The 20,628-nt window shown below is 48.2% G+C and overlaps 1 protein-coding gene across 1 annotated transcript in view; it reads right to left on the bottom strand.

The window, feature by feature from the left end:
• LOC119433507 (vasculin) overlaps window positions 1-18,874 on the bottom strand; it is a 54,751-nt gene extending 35,877 nt beyond the window's left edge. The window contains exons 1-3 of the mRNA XM_037700746.2: window positions 18,684-18,874; window positions 12,435-13,111; window positions 2,316-2,423 (exon numbers count right to left, since the gene is read on the bottom strand). Of these exons, the coding sequence (XP_037556674.1) occupies window positions 2,316-2,390 (75 nt within the window). The 5' untranslated portion in view covers window positions 2,391-2,423; window positions 12,435-13,111; window positions 18,684-18,874. The remainder of the gene's footprint in view (window positions 1-2,315; window positions 2,424-12,434; window positions 13,112-18,683) is intronic.
• Window positions 18,875-20,628: the final 1,754 nt, after the last annotated feature.

The following is a 20,628-nucleotide window of genomic DNA, read 5'->3' as shown; positions in this document are numbered from 1 at the left end:
GAAGCGAAAGACAGCACAAAGGTCAATTCGCTCGCTGCTGTTGCCACGTTTCCTTACTCCAACGTTATGACAGTGAGTTTCCGCGGTCATCGAGTGAGAAGTGTTACTGTTTACCTGCACGCGCGTGACACCGTGCTTGTTAATTTAGTTAGTAATCGAATGTTTACAAGTTTATATGACCGATAAAACTACTATCCTTACTTCGTACAGCTGTCTACTAATTTGCTATCGCAATCATTGCTTCACCTTTCAGGTGAAACTGACTTTTTATTGCTGTTTTTTTCATGGGCCCTTGAAAAACGTATCAACACCCCGAGGTTCTACTATACGTGTGTGTTTTCTTCTTGCTCAAATCGTCAAAGATCGCCTTTGGAAGGCGTAAAAGTGCGCGCACGTGATCTTGCGAATGTTTTCGCACGCAACTGAACGACACAGCTTATCGAGTGGAGAGAGCGCTTTGGCCATCGTGGCTGCTGCAGCGGTCGTCTTCTTTCTCGCTTAGGCTGTGATGTGGTACAGTCCACTCGACGGGGGAACCAATGAGAGATTGCGCAGCCGTGTGATGTAGCTGGTTGCATGGCAACTATGTTACCACTCAGATCCCACTGTGCCGGCTTGTCTGTGCTGGTTGCTCCGCTGGCTCGGCCGCCGCCGTCACTGTTGCTCACGTGTTCGTATGATCTGCAGTGGTGCGGCAACGCGTTTCTAACAGCCGATGTTTTTCGTATTGTGAGCAATGTATTTCGGCAGTGGAATTGCGTTGGCGGTACAGCGCTAACTCACACTAGTATTTCCCCATGCTGTTGGCAACTTCGTTGACGATGACCTGCATTTCCATTGACAATTTCCCAATTGCTCATTACGAGGTGATTTTCACAGCGGTTACTCAATTACGCCATGTGTATTCAGCGGTAGCAGGATCACTAGAATGTGTACCGGCATCACTCCATGCTGAGTCGTTTGAGATAAGAGCCTGCACCAACAGTGTGCTCATTATTGAGGTACAGAAACCGTAATGTGGCAAGAGTAGAACTTACAAACAAAAACAAAAAAACTATTGTGACAGAGTCAACAAAATGAAACAGCAACTTAACACGAGCTCCACTTTGTAACTGGGCTTCATTGCAGCTTTTCTGTGGCATGCACATGGCATGTGTGCCCGGACTGGGTTGTCCCAAACTCAGGTAACATAGTGTACATGACCGCTCTCATGGAGGCCCGCACCTTCCCTGCAGCTGTCACCGCAGAACAAGCAGTCTGGCACCCAAACAAAGGAGAAATCGCAGCCGTGAACTTCAGCCATCCTTGCTGAAGTTCCAGCTACTGCTTTCAAGTGCGCTTTCGAAAGCGCCTGCTAGGTGGCCATCAGTGGTGCCTCTCTCTATAAGCAGTGCACTACGCATATTACAATCATACTTTCTAGTGTATTGCCAGTACTGTAACTAAACACAGCTTTAGCACCCACCAAGCTTGTCAGAGATGCTTTCGGTGCTGAAAAATGCTTATCGGGGACGATTTTGATGCTGAATCACGCACAAAAGTGAAACTATCTCCGAAAGGGATCGCCCAAGATACCGCCAAAGGAAAGCTGTCTCCACCTCAGATGACAATAAGTTAAGAGAAAGTGTTTCCGAATTGTAATTTCTTGAATAAAGATACCATTTCTTTTTCTGTTCATCTCTCTCTACATTCACGGTTTTACATTTTTATTTCGCGTGACTGGAAAGTAGACCCTCGTGCTACAATGGCGGTCGCGTTACATTCGAGTAAATACGGTAGTACTATATGTGGCTATGCACATAAGGCAATTCATCGTGTTCATTTCTAGTGGCAGGAACGCTGGCGTGGAAGCCAACTGACATCCTTTTTTTTTTCCTGCTGCCAAAGCTCCCTCAGCCAGTCGCCAAAGGGAGAGGGAGGAGGGCTGTCCTTCCCAAGCACTCAACCACAGCATCTTAGCCTTCAAATGCCTCAGAGCTCATGCGACAGGGTGTGCGTCTCGAACTATAACAGTTAGCATGCAGTGGCAAACACGCAGCATAACTCGATTACGCAAGAACATGTGCCCTTTGCATTGGCACCTTTGTATCAGCGATGAGAGCTCGACCACCCTGAAAACGAACAAAAGAGCCAAACAAAGCAATTCGCTTTAAAACAACCACATCAAAAACCATCAAAACTCATGAAATAATTGATGTCACGAAGATCACAGTGCAGAACCTGAAGATCTGGCATTCGATGATAAAATGCTAACTTGACAGCTGTGTGTCATAACACAGGAGAGCAACTGCGTGGTGTTCCAAGGCCTCACTCACCGCTGTGTCATAGGTGGGTATCTTGAGCCAGGAAGGTGCGAAGTCATGCGCTGGCTGTTGCTGGTGGTTCGCCATTAGATGCACCCCCTTCCAGAGACCATGACAGGCCTGCAAATCAGAGGACAAGGCAAGTTAGGATAACCGGCAGCACAAAACAAGGCTTTCACGATGGGCATTAAGAGGAACTGTAAACGGGGTCAGCTGCTACCAATTCATGTTTGCAGATTCTACACAGGACGAAAGAAGGACCCAGCACTTTGTCCAGTTGTTCTGTCTCTTTCTTTAGTCGTCATAGGTTTTCTCGCTATCCTTCAAACATGATGGGCATGGGACACCAGGAAATCCACAGAAACACTTGGCACTTGCAGAAGAGCGAACGTCTACGTCACAAAGCCTGTGCAGATAGATCTGCTGAGCTTCTGGGGATTGTGACGTACCCTTTCCCCTTTTTGCAGCTCCATCCCTGTTCCTCCTCTCCCTTTCCACCTGTAGCACGACAGAGCGGCGGCCCAGCAACCACTTACAGTGGTGCCACTGACGAACAGAGATTTGGAGCAATTTTTGGAGCAGTTTGGAGCATCCAGATACAGATTTCAGAGCACTTTGGAGCTAATAAATGCCAGCTACTGGATACATCCTAAGCTATTTCAAATAGTTAAAAGTGAAAAGCGTTATTCCAGAAAGTATTTGCTTGCTGTAAAACAATGTTGCTCTGCCTCAAAATACATGAGTTTCCCTTTAATTTAAATGAAGACAACAAACCTGTTCACACAGTGTGCTGTAATTAGTTTATTTCAAGTTGAGCGAAGCAGCTCAGATCTTGCCTTTTACATCGTATGATCTTTTCGTTGACAGCTGACACTATGTTTTCAGCAAGGCTCTAGCATCAGTCAGAAACACGTGGCCAAACTCAATGTCAATGCTTTTCTGAGCCAGGCCATCCTTGATGAGCCCTTCATAATGCTCAGTCATTGCTTCAGACGACACCAGGTACTTTTCAACGGTCTGTTTTTCCTCGTAAAGCTGAAGCCTCTGTTCAGCAACTGGCCAATTCACAATTGGCGTCGACCGATTATTTCGACACCAGCAATTACAAACAAGCTCGATTATTTGGACTACTTTGAAGCACCATCACTGCCCATAAATTTAAAGTATAAGTACGACCGAAATTTCGGACACCTTAAGGTACGCCATTCTATATAATTCAGACTCCGCCAGCATGACTGCGTGCTAATTGGACCATGCGGAAATAGCAATATTTTGGCGTTGATACGTCGCTGGCATCGCCGCAGCATGGTGGTCGGCGATGTTGCCGACACATCCTGGAAACCGAAACTAGCGAAGCCTAGTTAATCCAGCACCGACCGCGCCCGAACCATCGGGCAAGCGAACTCCGGCAAGCCATTCTGGAGTGCATTCGGGTTGGCTCCGCGCGTCCAGTGTTTATTCATTGACGTGTTAACTAGCGACACGGTTGCGGCGACTTCAGTTGTTTAAGCAGCACCGACTACACCCTCCATGTCTCCGCCAACGAGGACAGTGAAAAAAATTTTAAAATGCTGTCATTCGGTTATGATAGCGCGGCCCATTCCTGCGTGGCATTTTGTAGTGATGCATTCCACTCGATTCTACATGCCGCCCTTATCATCCACCGTTCTCTACCGGCTGATACCATATAACACAGGCAGAGCGCCGCTCTTAAACCACTGACGAAGCGCAAGGAGTGGCAGCGGAAAAGGCATCGCTACAAAATCGTGGTCCTGTTGCCAAAGGTTGAAGATTCAATGCATGCGTTAATTGTGCTTTCGTGTTTTTGTGGCAACAGCATAACAATGGTAGAGATACGGACTGACCAGATCGTAGGCAAGCGTACGTGCACCGCAGGACGATCGCGTTGAGAAACTTCGGCTTAATTTTTGGACGATCCCCCTTTCCGGGATACTTTCACTTTCGCGACATTCCGCGCGACTAGCACTGGACACGTCGATGGATGATAGCGTTCCTAGTACACTATACCAAGTATGCCGACGCTGACGGTAGTGACGTGAAATCCCGTGAAAGTGAATGTATCCCCGAAAGTGGTCAACCGAGAACAACGTACTTTTTTAGCCACTGGCGGAATAAATTCAGTTATTTTTTAGAGAATTTGGATATTTCCAACTCCCAATCATTCGGACTTTTACGGCGGTCCCCATCGAGCCCGAATTATCGGTCGGCGTTCGATTTATGAAGCCGCTTTAGTCATGCACGCTACGCACGTCTGCGGGCCACTGCGGCCACACACGTAATGCACAGGCGCATAATTATGGCGCACTTCGGCGCAAAAATGAGTATTTTTACCAGGATGGCGCAGGAAATCTCGTATGGCACAATCTGGCGCATTTGGCGCAGGAGTGGGAGCACTGCACTTATCGGTCATTCCGCCCCAGAAGGTCCAGTAGGCAGTTTCCACCAACCCTTTGCAGACAGTAATCCCACCCTCAATATGATGGCCTGCACGTTTTTTGAGCTGTGCAGGAATTCAATAACATTTTCAGAACTCTGATCCAGAGGACTTCAATGTTAACTTCAATGGTGTCTCCAAGAAGCAATGGCACCAATGAAGAGGCCATAATTTTAATTAGCATGTCTCCATTATTGTTTGATTTTCACATTTAAAGCCAAATGTATACATTTTTGTCAATAAATATCATTTACATTTAAAGCTTGCTAATGTGTTACTTAGACAGAAATTGAATTCGTTGTACTTCAGAAAAAGACGTCTGGCACCTAGAGGGTTAAAGGAGCACAACACTTTTCTTCAAATCTGAGAACACGCTGAACCAAGTGTGATGCCTTTTAATATAAATATGTTCCAAGAGAAAACTTCGAAAAGAGCCCACCAATAACGGAGATATGAAAAGCACAATGTTTGCCTTCCCCATTCCTCCTCAACACATTTCCGCCCAGCTGGGGCAGCACTGGTAGTAATGCCCTGGCCCGACTTTTAAAGCAAAGCTTTCTTTGCCTTGGTCGCCGGTGCCAATTCACTGTGGAGCAGACGATGAGCAAAGCGCATGACGACGATAGTTAAGGGCCTCCTCTTATCGCAACCGCACGGCATGAGGAGTGTGTGTGCCCCTGTTCGATGCGAGACTGGTGGCCACTGGTCGGACTGGACACCATGGCTGCCGAGCTCTCCTCTTGCAACGCAGAGCAGACCACTGCAGCTAAAGTTGGCCATGTCTTGTCCTCAATACAGGCAATTCACTTGTGGCCCGCCTCCATCATCGCTCGGCTTTTGCCACAACAGCCTCTTCACCCACTTCACAGGTGCCGGCTACAGGCTGCCTGCTGCCTTGCCGATTATACAACTTGGGTTGCACGGTTTCTGCCCAAATAGACAAACAACTTGGGCCACTGGGCATGAGCAAGCGGACATGCCGCACTGGATATGTAGACATTCTTGGCCAATCCCCGAGAAGAAAATGGGCGTGTGCAACTAACTGGATAGATGCCCGAATGGACGAGCAGAACAAGAGACAAGAAGGGAAGAAATTGTAACAGAAAATTGAAAAGGTCGCCAACAGAGAAGTGAAGAAGTCGGCATCAAAGGCAGCCGAGTGTGCAGAAAGAAGGGAACAAAATTGGATCCAGAGCGTGCATTAAGCGAGGAGCATTGAGATACATAGTGGTGAAGGAGAAATGACACTTCAGTAAACACCAAGCTGCTTATACCAATTCCTACATATGTGTGAGATCTGACAATTTTTTCTTCTTTCTGAGGTGCACTTATGGTAACCCTACAGGAGGGCGTGTGAAATGAAGCACCCAAGAGTGGCAAAGGAGCCCAATGGCTGGCTTCTATGGGCTGTCGCACATCATAGCCAAGGCATAATACAGGGGGGCCTCTTTTATGCAAGATTGTAGGATCCCTGCTGCCCGGAGTGGAATAATAATTGGCTTGCATATTCATGACAGCATTGTTTGTGAATAGGGAACTTTTTTCATGTCAAAACATTTATGCCGTCTCTTTCAAAACAGCTTTGCGAGATGTTTGCAGAAGCATTGCTTCTCCAGTGCAGACAATCACTAACTGCAAGCACAGGGTGGCTAGTAGACGGCCCTCTGTACAAAAGAGGAACCTGGAGTACATCATGCCAATCTTGCAATTTTATTTGCGACAAAACTGCACTTCTCTCAACCGCATTGCCTGGAACGCATAACTAAAGTGTCTAGAATGCACTATACAAATTTCACCGAGGTCCTCATGCCTAAACAAATTGTTGGTGTTGCCTGTTCTTTAAAGGGGCACTGGAACACATTTAAGGAGAAACTTTACTTTGCCTACTCTTCGTGACTTTCGAATCGCTGGCTGCTGCTGGCTGGCTATCTTCCAGTATAGCTCAATAGTGGGCAGCACGAGTGAGAGAGGTGTGGGTAAAGGTGTGGAAGGGTGTTGAGGGAAACACGTTCGTAAAACAGGTGTGTTTCAAGAGAGAGAGGCAAAGGAAAGACAGGGAGGTTAACCAGAGATTATCTCTGATTGGATACCCTGTTTCAAGGTAGCCAGTGAACTAATGGGCCCCACAGGGAAGCTCTTAATGCATCGAGTAAGCACAACTTCAGTATGCCACGAAACATCGTGTTCAGGGTGAGCATACGTTGCAAGCAAAATGTGAAGCCTTTCATCGCAGAACACTGGTTGTGGATAAAGAACATGAAGCAGAACTTAATCACAACGAAACGTTGTTTGGAGTAAATGTTTAGCAATGGACCAGCAAGTACGAAGCTCGACTCGTGAGCACGATATAAGGCAGAGTGGCACAGAACATTCGTAATACATCAGGAACTACTTCATACGAAGACACAGGCTAAGCAGCAGGAACAAGCAGTGCAACGGCAGTCATACACATCTGCCAATCGCTACTCTGCGACACACTTCACAGAGAAACAGTTCGCTAGTACATGTAGCGCATGCAATCGACTGTGGTCTCGTTCAAACGTAGCTGTGGTCTCCGATTGTCAACTGGGTTTACTCAGAGAAGCGTTTTCTGAAGAACCAGCCAACAATTTCATGATTTGCTCAACCTATAAAATTTTGTTGGAGTCTGGCTAGAATTCCACATATGCCTGGCAGAAATGAATTCTGCTACCCTTACCAGCCCAAAAACCTTCCTCTTTCTTAAAGTTCTCAGGATGCCTGATGTCTTCTTGCATCTCATTCATGTAAATCATGTCTCGTGCATGGGGGCAGTCTAGCATCAGTCCTGCAGATTGTCAACAATTTATAACGCTAAACTTCACTTTACTTAGATCCTAAAGACTATGTTGGGTCTGTCATAAATGTTTTAACTTGAAAAGGAAACATTCGTTCAGTGCACAATGCTGCCATGAACATAGGAACTCAAATATCATTCCGCGGCAAGCTGTGGGGAACCCACATTTGTTCGTAATAGATCTCGCGCTTTCTCATGCATCTTTTAAGGCTCCAGCAGCTTTTGCACGGCACTTGAACCTCTGATGTGCGACGATGTTGACCGAACGCTTCTAATGGTCCGACAGCATGAAAACTGCAGGGTTGTACACAGGTTCATAAAGCAGTGATGTATTCTTCCGTCTCATCATGTTGAGCCTGGCCACCAAACCGCTGACGTCTTACCACAGTGATGTTGACCGAATACAGTATAGACCACTTATAACGTAACCGCTTATAGTGCAGGACCGGATATAGTGCGGTCTTTTCAGACTCCCGTTAATTTTCCCATAGCACTCCATGTATACACGTATCGCTTATAGCGCAGTCACGGGAAACGAAACACCGGTTACAGTGCGGCTGCCTGGGAGTAGGGAAGTCGGTGGAGACGGCGAACGCTCCCCTCAATCAGGCGCCCCAAGGTGTGCTCGAGGAAGAAAGAGAGACGAAGTGGAGGAGAAGGGCACGTGGCACGAACGAACAGCCAGTGAGGCTGAAACCAGAATCGTGAGTGGAGTCGAAATATCAGCGGCGCGCATAGCGAGCGAGGGCCACGAAACTGCCAACGCCGGCCAACGCTCGCTTCACAATAACGGCAGTAAACGAAACTTCAGGGAGCGGGCAGGTGCTCGCACGGCACGGCGAAGGGTGCACGCGGAGACCGTGGAATGTGAGGGAGGAGGGCGGCAGGGAAGCAGATTTCGCCTCGGCAACTCCGCCGCTTCGGTGGCTCCCCTCGCCCTCCCTCGTAGCTCCCTCACTTTCGACTGTCACCGAGCGTGCCCGCCGCCATGCAGGCGCCGCCGCTCCAGCCAACCCGGCGCCAATTCCCCGAAGTTTCGTTTTCTGCCGTTATCGGGAAGCGGGCGTTTGCCGGCGTGGGCAGTTTCATTGGCCGGCCTGGGACAGCGCCGCTGCTTCCCGTTGCACCGTAGCCGCAGCGTGCAAGGTCAACACGCGACTAGAATGTAGAGGAAGCATAAACGAGAAAGAAGGGTTCACTTCAATTTTCTACGCGTGGCTACGTTAGCGTGGCTGAGACATCGGCACGTACACGCATGTTCCGGCGCAATGCAGAATCGGCGACCTTGCCATTTGAGAGAGGGTGAAATTTCCGCCGCAGTTTTTCTTCTTTTTTTTTTTTTTTTTGTTCACACGCGACATTGAGGGGTGTTGCGTCCCGAATCGGCCGGGCGCATTCTTTGATTGTTTCCCATAGAGGCAGGCCCTTTCATTAGCGTCGCTCATACGTCGACAGTGCCAGACACCGACGAGACGGGCAAACAGGCGCCCCAACTCGGCAGTGCCCATTCTTTGGGTGCTTTACCCGATGCCACCCCTTGTTAGACGCGGGGATTAGTGCGAACGCCATTCTCCCAACCCTGGCAAGATGACCGTCGGAGGGCAAGAAATAGGTCACCAACTTTCGTGGAAGGAGTGTCAACCCCCTGTTTCCGGATTGCCTCGTCCTTGCTTCGAAGGTGCAACATTAGAGGCGGAGTTCGGTGAACAATACGACCCCTCTGATTGGTCGCAGAAAGGTCATCTGATTCCCTAGCCGGGTCAACTAGGGAAGACCGATGTTTTATAAGGAGACACCTTACGTGCAGTGGGGTGTCCTGACGTGTTCTGATATGAACTCAGACATGTAGTGAGCTGAGACTTTCAAAGTGCTCTCCCATGGAGTGGGCTTCCATAATTAGAGCCACTGTAAATATGTAGAATAAACCCTTTATTCTCTCGCTCTTACTCCCGGACGAACTCATTCCTTTGGCTGAAGGATCACCGGCCTAAACACAACCCGTTCCCAACAGGGGTCACTCCTAGGCTTTTACTCTATGGCGGTGCCGGAGCAATGCCGCGCCGCCGCGCGATTTGGTTCGAATTAACGAGATTCGACTGTAAATTGAATGCAAACATTCTAGCCGCATTCCTCGACTGTCGCATACGCGTGGTGGCTCTGTGCACATGTTTTGCATATGTGCGGGCCTTGAAAATTGTTACTTTGGTTATAGTACGGTACTGCTTATAGTGCGGATATTCGCGACTCCGGTGACACGTTATAAGCGGTCGACACTGTACTTGTAATGGTCGGATAGTACGGAAATTGCGGTGTCATATGTAGGTTTGTAGGGCAGTGGTTTACTCTTCCACCATCTAATCATGTTGAGCATGGCACTATGATGTCGACCTAACACTTGTCAGCATGAAAACTGCAGTGTCGTACGCAGGTTCATAAAGCAGTGATGTATTCCGTCTCATCATGTTGAGCCTGGCCACCAAACCACTGACGTCTTACCACAGTGATGTTGACCGAATACTTGTAATGGTCGGACAGTATGGAAATTGCAGTGTCCTATGAGGTTTGTAGAGCAGTGATGTGTTCTTCCACCATCTAATCATGCTGAGCACGGCACTATGATGTCCACCTAACACTTGTAATAATCAGACAGCATGAAAACTGCAGTGTCATACACAGGTTCATAAAGCAGTGATGTATTTTTCCGTCTCATCATCTTGAGCCTGGCCACCAAACCGCTGACATCTTACCACGGAGATGTTGACCGAATACTCGTAATGGTCGGACAGTATGGAAATTGCAGTGTCATATGTAGGTTTGTAGGGCCGTGGTTTACTCTTCCATCTAATCGTGTTGAGCACGGCACTATGACGTTGACCGAACACTTGCAATGGTCAGACAGCTTGAAAACTCCCGTGTCGTACACAAGTTCATAATGTAGTGATATGTTCTTCCGTCTCATCATGTTGAACCTGGCTACCAAACCGCTGATGTCTTCCCATCGTGATGTTGACTGAATACTTGTAATGGTCGGACAGTATGGAAATTAGTGTCATGTGTAGGTTTGTAGGGCAGTGGTTTACTCTTCGACCATCTAATCATGTTGAGCACGGCACTATGATGTTGACCGAACACTTGTAATGGTCAGACAGCTTGAAAACTCCCGTGCCATACACAAGTTCATAAAACAGTGATGTATTCTTCCGTCTCATCATGTTGAGCATGGCCACCAAACTGCTGATGTCTTACCACGGTGATGTTGACCAAATACTTGTAATGGTCGGATAGTATCGAAATTGCAGTGTCATATGTAGGTTTGTAGGGCAGTAGTTTACTCTTCCACCATCTAATCGTGTTGAGCACGGCACTATGATGTCGACCTAACACTTATAATAGTCGGACAGCATAAAAACTCCCGTGCCGTACACAAGTTCATAAAGCAGTGATGTATTCTTCTGTCTCACCATGTTGAGCCTGGCCACCAAACCGCTGACGTCTTACCACGGTGATGTTCACCGAATACTTGTAATGGTCGGACAGTATGGAAATTAGTGTCACATGAGGTTTGTAGAGCAGTGATGTGTTCTTCCACCATCTACCGATGTTAATCAAGGCACTATGATGTCGACCTAACACTTGTAATAGTCAGACAGCATGAAAACTGCAGTGTCGCACACAGGTTCATAGAGCAGTGATGTATTCTTCCGTCTCATCATGTTGAGCCTGGCCACCAAACCGCTGACGTCTTAGCATGGTGATGTTGACCGAATACTTGTAATGGTCGGACTGTATGGAAATTGCAGTGTCATATGCAGGTTTGTAAAGCAGTGATGTGTTCTTCCACCGTCTCATGATGTTGAGCAAATGACAGAACCGCTGATGTGCCACGATGCTGTTGACCGAACACTTGTAATGGTCGGTCAGCATGGATATTGCATCGCATGTTGAAGTTGTGTAACCTCTGGTTAACACAGCTTTGAGGTTAACGTTTCTGTCCCCTTGCTTTTATCTCTCTATTTTACATTTCCGCGTCAGTTAGACACTTACTCATTGCTTTTGCAAATTATGCTCACACAGTTGCATGCTGATAATTTCAAACAATTGGATCATCTATTAGTGCTGTAGATCACTTGGCAGTGTTCCCTTCAAGAGTTTCATTCCACAACTCGGCATGCCAACTATACATTATCCTGACATAGATGTCACAAACGTCACGAGTGCCTCTGCTGCTGCAGCTCTACTTGTGCTCTGCTCTGTGCAGAGGTTGGCAGTCATGAGTATGAAGCATTCTGGGTAACGCAAGCATCAGAGTCAAGTGCACGATAGAAGATGTTCTATCTCAACGTCACCAGCGCTGGCACGCTCTAACGGATGATAAATTGCTCACCTCGGCCCAATGTAACCTAACATTTAGACTATCACTGTTGACCGGAAAACTTAGCACCAAAACTTCGGACACAGACACAGTGAACAGAAAAGGACGACTGCTTCTAACACAACTATCAATTATGTTGCGCAAGGCCAAGCTTGAGGTTTTGAACGCTTATATCTGACTTGTGCAGTAGTTCTTGCTGATATGCCTTTGCGCTTTCATGTGAAATGGCGGCCTGACGCATGCGCTTGAACAAGCTTATAAATCAGTGGTGTTTATATAAATAAGCTGTTGGTAATAGCATTCATCCTTGTCTATTCTCTGGGTCTGTGTCCAGATTTTTTGCACAAAGTTTTCTAGTCAGCATGACAGACCAACTAGCCCAACAGTAAGTCCTTCTGGACTATGAACCAGCCTTAGGGAACAGAGCTTCTGAAGTGCTCCTACAATTTATGGTGAACAAGTGTGCAACCACGCACCCCACACACTCACCTCCGGGATCCACGACGTTCAGGCGTTGTAGACCCCGCCTTTGCCAGAGACCCAGCAGGGGACGCAGCTGTCACAGTTTCGCCGTCTTTGCAGAGTATCCGGTGGATAGAGGCAGGGCAGGCAGGCAGAAGTGAAGCAGCAGCTGAAGCTCCCACAGCAGCAGCCGTGCGCACACCGTCGCAGCAACACTCACACCACACGGAACACAGTGGCAGGCACGGCCAGTCATCACAATGTCACCTTTCAAGTCTTGCCATTGCTGCACCTCGCATAATGAAGGCAGGCCTATGGCTCAAACGTACGACGAAGGCACACAGCCACAACACACACTGCTGCTTCAATGCTGGAATGCGAAACGAAGAGCTGGCCACTCGTGCGTCGGCACACGTTCTGGAAACCCACGAAAACGCCTACATGATGTCAAAGCACTAACGAGATCACTTAAACAACGAGCATCAATGGTCAAAGGCAGTGACTGTTGTGGCAAAATGGGGCAACCACCACTCGCTGCTTGCTGTATAGGCTCCGTCGCCTCTGCCAAGCGCACACTTCAGTCGGGCTCCCACTGCTACCTTAACATCTTGCTTGCGTCGAGGTCACGTGTGCAGGCATTTCCCCATCTTCTCTTGAAGTCAATTGGGTCCCAGTAAGTCACAGCAGCCGCAACTCCAACACAACTGCACACACACAGAAAAAGATGGAGCAATGAGCACGAGAGTACGAAATTGGGCTAGTTATTTGTGAATAGCATGGTGAACGTTCCAGACAACACATGCACTTAGACTGTCTTTGCAAAGGTTCCTTTTTTTTTGTCATTGTTCTGGTTTTACCTTTTCGTAATTACATGTTTACAAAGCTTTTTCTGTTGAGTCTTGGTAATGAATAGCGTGGGTGTTCCCTGCTTACATGTCCCTGGAGACCAATGACCACATTTCGCCGTTAACCGCTTTATTGGCAGGCAGCCGTGGAGATGTCAATCATGCCTGTCAAGTAACGTTGCGCCTTTTTACCATCAATTGCCTCGATGCCCCGCCTTGTACTTTCTCTTAAGCCCTGTTCTTTCAGATAACTCAACCAGTGCAAGTGTTCCGTCTTTATTTCTTGTCCCGTCATCTGCGCTGTTCACCATGCCACTCAATGAGGTACACACTGTTCAAGAAATGCAGGCAGAGGTGGACACAGCACGGCAGTGACACTATTGCAGTTCAGCCCCTGCCATCTCGGGCAGCATTTGCATTGCCTTTTCGACCGTCAAAAGAACTTCAGATTGTGCCAATGAATAGAATGCAAGGAAGAGATATGAACTACACTGCGTTTGTCCTGATATATTTCATTTTGAGAGCAGGCAACTGCGCTCGTGTCAGCTGAAGGTCACTGCATTTGCATCAGCAGCGCTCCACAAACAATAGACTTGGTTCCAAACATGTTCAGCATGACTACAGCATTGCAAAAGCACACAGTGGCTAAAAGCACACAAACTGGCACTTTAGAAGCAGAACCTCACAGCACTCACTCAGTCGTCTGCTAGGTTGCTACATCAAGCCGCAATATGAGTAGTAGAACAGCAGAGAGCTAAGCAAGCCAGAGTATCACAATATTCTATTTCCGTGTGGCCTTAACTCTTCAGCAGGAAGCGGGGCTCCCTCAAGGGGAATTGCGTGCTGCCTTTTGTTCGAAGTTTCAGCCACTTTAGCGTCGTGCAGCCGTTTTATACCTTGCAGACACGACTGCCACCACGTGATGTACGTGCCACGCTTGTCTAATTGAAATGTCCGAACTTGGCGAGGGGCCCTTAAAATCTAAGTAAACGAATGCTACTGCATTCCGCTCCCATAAGAATGTTACGACCACAGCTGGTAATGAAACCTGCAACCTTACGCTCAGTAACAAAATGCCATAACCACTGAGCTGATGTGATGAGCCCTTTTTTCTTCCTTTTTCCATAGACTAATACAGCCTAGGCGGTAGCACGAGTTTTGGTTATAGTTTACTGGTGCAGCAGCCAGTTCTATGAGCAGTGAAAAGTTTAGCGGTGACCTCTTGCAAATAACTACCCGGCGGGTACGGCACTTGCCCTAGCTGGTTCTTGTGGGGACTCCCCGAGTCTCGTCCCCCTACTCACGCGTGGTGTTTAGCTCGATCTGTCTGTTGGCAATTTGATTCCAGAACCTTCTCTGTGCTGTGTGGGAGAGTCAACAAACCCTGCAGTAGCACCTTTGTGCGTTGCGGAGTGGAGGAGTGCCATGCCCTTTCCTGACCATCGCCCATAGGGTAAGCCTCATTCAAACCCATCTTCACACTCTGCAGCTTTTTGCACCATTGGTATGGCAAGCTAAGTAGACTCGAAGAGGCCTACTGCTCCGCAATGCAGAGGCGCCCTCTGTCTGCGATAAAAGGGAGCGAGAAGTAAAGAAAAAAGCCGGGAGGTTAACTCGACGAGAATACCACGTTTGCTACCCTGGTGGTAAATGAGACGGTATTCTCGGACGATCACTTTTCGAGATAGTTTCACTTCTGCGAAATTCGACACTGCACGCATTGAAGTATACGGCCGACAGCACTCTTAACAATGTGCATAGATAGCATGCTTGTACAGCAGTAGAAACGCTGTCGGCTGTATTACGTGGACAAGTCCGGTGCAGAGTCCTGCGAAACCTTGTGGTAAGTGATCACCAGAGAATATCACCCGTGATGTATGCCACTGAAAAAAATTAGCTGTGGATTCAACATTCAAAAACTTCACATAGATTTTTTGCTTTAAATAATTCCTTTACAATTTAGTCATTGCGGACACCACCCTTGGTACAGAATAGCAACCACACTCTTAGGTCTCAATGTTTGCAATCATGTGTACATAAAATAGCTACTGCCTACAATTCTTTCATCAAGCTCCTATTCCTTTATTCAGTTCCAGTGAAAAGTGGGCGTTGCAATAATGCATAAAACCAAGACTTCAGTACACATTTTCTATGAATAACTCGCAGCTACTGTGGCAAGATAGCGATTCCAGCTAGTTAGCCGATGTTCAAGTTGAAGTGTTTTGAAGCACAACTACAAATATTGGATGGCTAGAAGATGAGAACACCTTGTTCTGTTTTACTATCACGTTCTCACTTTCCTGTATTTGTATTCACACTTTTCCCAATCCATTACAACCTCGAATTCACCTTTACAGTTCAACCGTAGTGCCTTGAATATGCGCTCTTGACACAAGGTTGAGGCATATCCTGTGTTTAAAAGGTTAAGTACCTCAAGCAAGGCCATGTTTCGAACATTCATGGTTTGTGCAGAAACAGGGCATCATTAATCCAGAAAGCATCACTGCATGTATCTGACTCGTAAGACTACTAATGTACGAGGTTTTAACATTTTGCTAGCTGCAGCGGCATGGCCATCTTAAGGGCATGTTTCACGCAAGCATTCCGTGCGGGTTTGGAGAGTCAGACCGCTCATACGTCCTCCTTAAGCAATATTTATAGCTGTAGATTACTCAACAACTGCACCGAACATGTCATATTAAACATAGCCAACAATTGCAGTTTCCAAGTTGCATATTAAAAAACAAACGAAAGCCTCAATTTACTTCAAATTGCTTCCTTATTAAGAAACACACAGCAAACAGCTTACTTCTTGAGAAGTTGTTCACAGGGAAACACTTTCTGTGATAGGTACTCGAAATGGCCAAGTGACTGTCTCAGATACGACAAGTGATGTTTCAGGGATTCTTCGAACTCCCTATCTGGCTCAGTGCACAGTTGCCCTTTCTTTCGCCTGTGTGTGATTAAATAAACTTTGCTAATCAATCACACAAAACCATTTCTTGCGATGGCATGTCTTCCCACAAAGGGAAGTTAAATGGTTACCACTGTCCCCAGTAAGCAATGAGAATGTACTGCAGGAAAAGCTTTGAGTTCTCGAACTCGTACAGTACACAAGAAAAATAAAGACAACATAGCTATTCGTCTTCTTACACAAGCCCACACAGCTACGTGCAAGGTTGCCAGAGCTGACATCTCGCTATGCAAACTGACATAACTGAATGCATTATCCAGACTTACCTAAAGGTTTTAACCAAGACAACATATGCAAGAGATGCCATGCACTTTTGAGAAAACAAAACAGTACTACAGGGAATAGGAAATAGTCGGTAGCAGTACTTTGGATTGTGCAGCATTCAAATATGGGCGATTGTCAGATATATGGCAGTGTTTGCAAGTAAATGCGCTAAAATTTGTTTCGGAAGCCATACGTACTACGAAGAACTGCCAAAGTGTCAGCGTTTAACACAGGCAGCTCAGCTTGTTGTACAATTTGAAAAAGAAACCGCTGTTTCCTTTGTCCTGTTTCCTTGTTCCCCAGAGTGTAGGAAATATCCAAAAAAGGCATCAGGCTGCCGAAGCAACGTTCATTTAGCATTCTGGCAACTGATAACAGCTACTCGTAGCCAAACTAACTCGTTCTTCTAGTGAACTATACGATCTAGCCATCTCAATGTTCACGATTATTCAAGGAGTACCGCAGGTACCCCGCAAGATATTCAAAGCGTACGCAAATCAACGGCCAGACGAGCGATCATGCGCATGCATCGTTTTCGTCTCGCGTGCTCAATTTTGCAGCCCGCCGCACGAAACGCGACTCCCACGCGATACCGGCAGCGCTGGGCGAAGTAACAGCGACAAGTGAAACATCAGCCGGGAAGACCCAATTTCGCGCCGGGTACGCAAGTTCGCCTCCCTTCGCTCAGCACTACACGCGCGCCGCTGGTCGTTCGATTTCGTTTTCTTTTTTCTTTTTTTTTTTTTTTTTTCTCGCTCGGGATTTAGCAGTCCTGCGTGGTCAGCGCTCCGCCAGCAGGAACCTTAAATAAACAAAGTGAAAAGGATAGAATAAAAAATACGAAACGCGCTAGCGCGGATTATCGCCAAACGAAAGCGCTTGCGACAACGAGAATGCCCCCCCTCCCACATCTGCCGCATCCTTCGTTACGCATTTCCTACCGCAAATCCAGCCGAGCTTCGTTAAGCTCGCACGTCTACTCGTAACACACGCGCCTCGGAAGGAGACGGCGCGATAACAGCGTTACGCGGGCATGCGTGTTGTAAGGCGCGCCTGTTTGAACAAATCCGGAAAAAAAAAATAACACTATAGACAAAAATTTAACGGAGGGGGTCACTGTGGCTACACGTATCAACTCCCTCCCTCTACAGTTCCCGATGGAAATAAGGCGCTCGACATCGCTCGATCGTTCGCCGCGTACAGATGCAACCGCACCGTCAACCAAGCAGTTGGCCAGCGTGACGTGGAAACGAATTTTGATCGCGACGCGATCGGTGCCAAATTGACGGACGGAAAAATCAGCACGTTCTTCCGTTTTCGCGACTTCGACGAGAGAGGAGGAGGGCGGGGGGAAAAAGAAAGAAAAAAAAGTATAGGGAGAAGTGACCGAGCCCATTCTGGTATACATTCTAGGCCCCGAGCTCAAGAAATAAGGCCGGCGCGAGGGACGATGCAGAGACCGCCAGCTCAACTGCCGAGAGGTGTCGGCAGTCGCATCCGATCCGATTTCGGCGTGCACGCATCGTCGGCACCGAAAGTCAAAGAACCCGACAGTGAAGAACCCGACAGTGCACCAACAAAAAAGAGCGCGCGGAACGAGCCAAACAAGGCGACGGACCACACTTAGCTGACGCGGGAAAAAAAAAACGTCACCGAAAAAGAGAGACCACGCACGAATACGGTTAACAATTGAGTCTACGGCAAGTAAACAAACAAACAAAAAATCCCTTCAATCGTTGCGGCGCCGCTCGAGCCACTGTTTTTTTCCACAAAAAGTGGTTCGCGGCGAAACGCGCACTGCCATATCAGAACCGGGGCAGCGCGCCGCGACAACACATAACCAAAAACAAAAACGGTCGCGACAGCAGCATCGCTCGAGGCAGCAACAATAACGGATACTTAAAAAGAAAACTGCAGCCAAAGCTAGCATCTGCATGCGGCTTCCGCGAAAAAAACAAAAACCCGCCCGGAGCAGCCGTTCATTCTCGAGGATTTCGCGGAGTCGAACGGATGCGACAGTTTTTCTCGAGCACAGCCGACACTGCACCAATGCCAGCCGGTCGCGTTGACAGGGCCGCCGGAAGACGGCAAAGAACACACGGGAGCAGAGCATGGCTGTGTTTTCGTCTCGGCGTGCTAGGCCCGTGTGTCGGGCACACGGCGCGGCCAGGAACGGACTCGACGGTTACGCACCTTCGGTGGACGACGCAGTCGAAGGGGCAGATTTAAGGCACACTAATGTCGGCGATAACATCCCAATTTCGAGCGCGGATCGAGGCACACACACACTGCACGCAAAGCCCACATTGCCACACGCCGAGTTGAAAAATAGTGTTCACGAAAACATGGCGGCTCCTACACTCACGCCGCGATCAACTCGCGCGCGAGATACCACGCGAAACACGACTGACAGCGAGGGACGCTTCGAACGCGCTTGGAAAGGAGCCACGTTTTGAAATAATCAGTAAATTAGCGTGATTCGTGTACTTATTACTGGCAACAAAATTACTCGACACCGAGGTCCAGAACGGTCGTTCGCCCAACGACCACCAGGGAGATCCTCGGAGCACGTAGCCCATGATGGCGGACGATTTGAAACTTGGAATCAGACTTGTTCTTGAAGTGCCGATGGAAAATTATTCACGTGCCAGTGGAAACTAAATTGCGGCTTACTTTGGCACCGTCCATTGCCGCTCGTACTCTGGAACACACACAATCGTACGCAGTCCTCATTCGATCACAATGGCACTCATTTGGCCACATCGCCTGTGTATAATGTGGCTATTCATCAATTTTCGGTCGAACACCCGCTTTTAACTTTTCAGTGTTGCCTCGTGCCATCAAGCTGGGGAATAGCCTCCCAGAATAGCCTCTCTGTGTTTTGCCCTGCTTTTTTTTTTTTTTCGCGTGCAAGGTGTCAAAACGGATGTTGGCTTAAAGAATATGAGGCAATTTTTTTTTTTTTTCGATAGTTCGCCCAACAGCATAAACCATTAAATATAGAAATGTAGGCCGGTTTCGGCGATGAACAGCAATAGTGCTCGATGGTTGCTTCCATAGAGCCATGAATCATAATCCGGTGGTCGCGTAGGATGAAGGCCCACTGTTTGCAGGTAGCGCCGTCGTACCTGGTTTAGGACCAGGGCATGTCCACAACAGGTGTTTGATTGTTGCCGCGGACACTTGAGCTGGGCAATATGGGCAGGTATCCGCAAATGATCCACGGAGGTGTTGTGGCCAGGCATAGGTGACCAATGAGGTAAGTGCCACCCCCACACGGATCGAGTCTCCGCAACGCCACCTCCTCCTGGCGTGTAAGGCCGCCTGGGAGGTTTGAACCACACGGTGGAATTAAATCTCGTGTGGTGCGGCGGAGAATCTCCTTGCGGTGGACGAAATCGCCCTGGCGGTCACTTGGGAAAGGTGCTTCCACAGCTAGTGGCAGCTCACTGTGGGTGGCGGTGTCAGCTTGTATGTGAGCAGAAATAGTGTCCCGTGGGATCCACTGTATCCGAATCTAACCGGGCATCTGTGCAGTCATTCGGTGTATTTCGTCTGCGACAGGGTGGGCATTGTATACCTTCCGAATCTCCTTTATGGCCGAGGTGGAGTCAGTGCGTATTATTATAACCGGTGCTGGCGACGTGGAAGCAGCTGTCACCAAGTTTGTTGCGTCTCGAGAGTATGGCCAAAAGCTCAGCACCGACCGATGGGACCGGAGTTGTCAGACGGTACACATAATTAGCACTTATGGATGGGCGCCCTTGTATCACGGTGGACGTAACCACTTGTATGTCCGTGCAGCTCGCATCGGTGTAGGCCACCAGTGAACCTGTCGGGAATGCGGCATCGGCTTCTTCTATGTGGCGGCGGAAGGCAGCCGATGGGCGAGGGACCGGATTTAAGAGGCGGCCGATGGGTTTGTTGTCAGTAAGTAGCTGGTGGTCCCAGGGTGGAAGGGTGTCTACCGAAGATGGCGAGGTAGAAACCGGACTGCCTATGCCGCTAAGTCAGCATCAGGTTGCAGAAAGGATGGCTTTATATCCCTTGCAATTGACGGCGTTGATGAATCAGCTCGTCAATGGTGTTTAGTTGCGCCTCTTCCTGAAGTGTCGGGATTGGCGTACATCGTGGAAGA

This window comes from Dermacentor silvarum, chromosome 11 (genome assembly GCF_013339745.2).
Source record: "Dermacentor silvarum isolate Dsil-2018 chromosome 11, BIME_Dsil_1.4, whole genome shotgun sequence".
NCBI lineage: Eukaryota > Metazoa > Arthropoda > Arachnida > Ixodida > Ixodidae > Dermacentor > Dermacentor silvarum.
The sequence above is the reverse complement of the archived record's forward strand: the minus strand, read 5'-3'. Positions and strand labels throughout refer to the sequence as shown.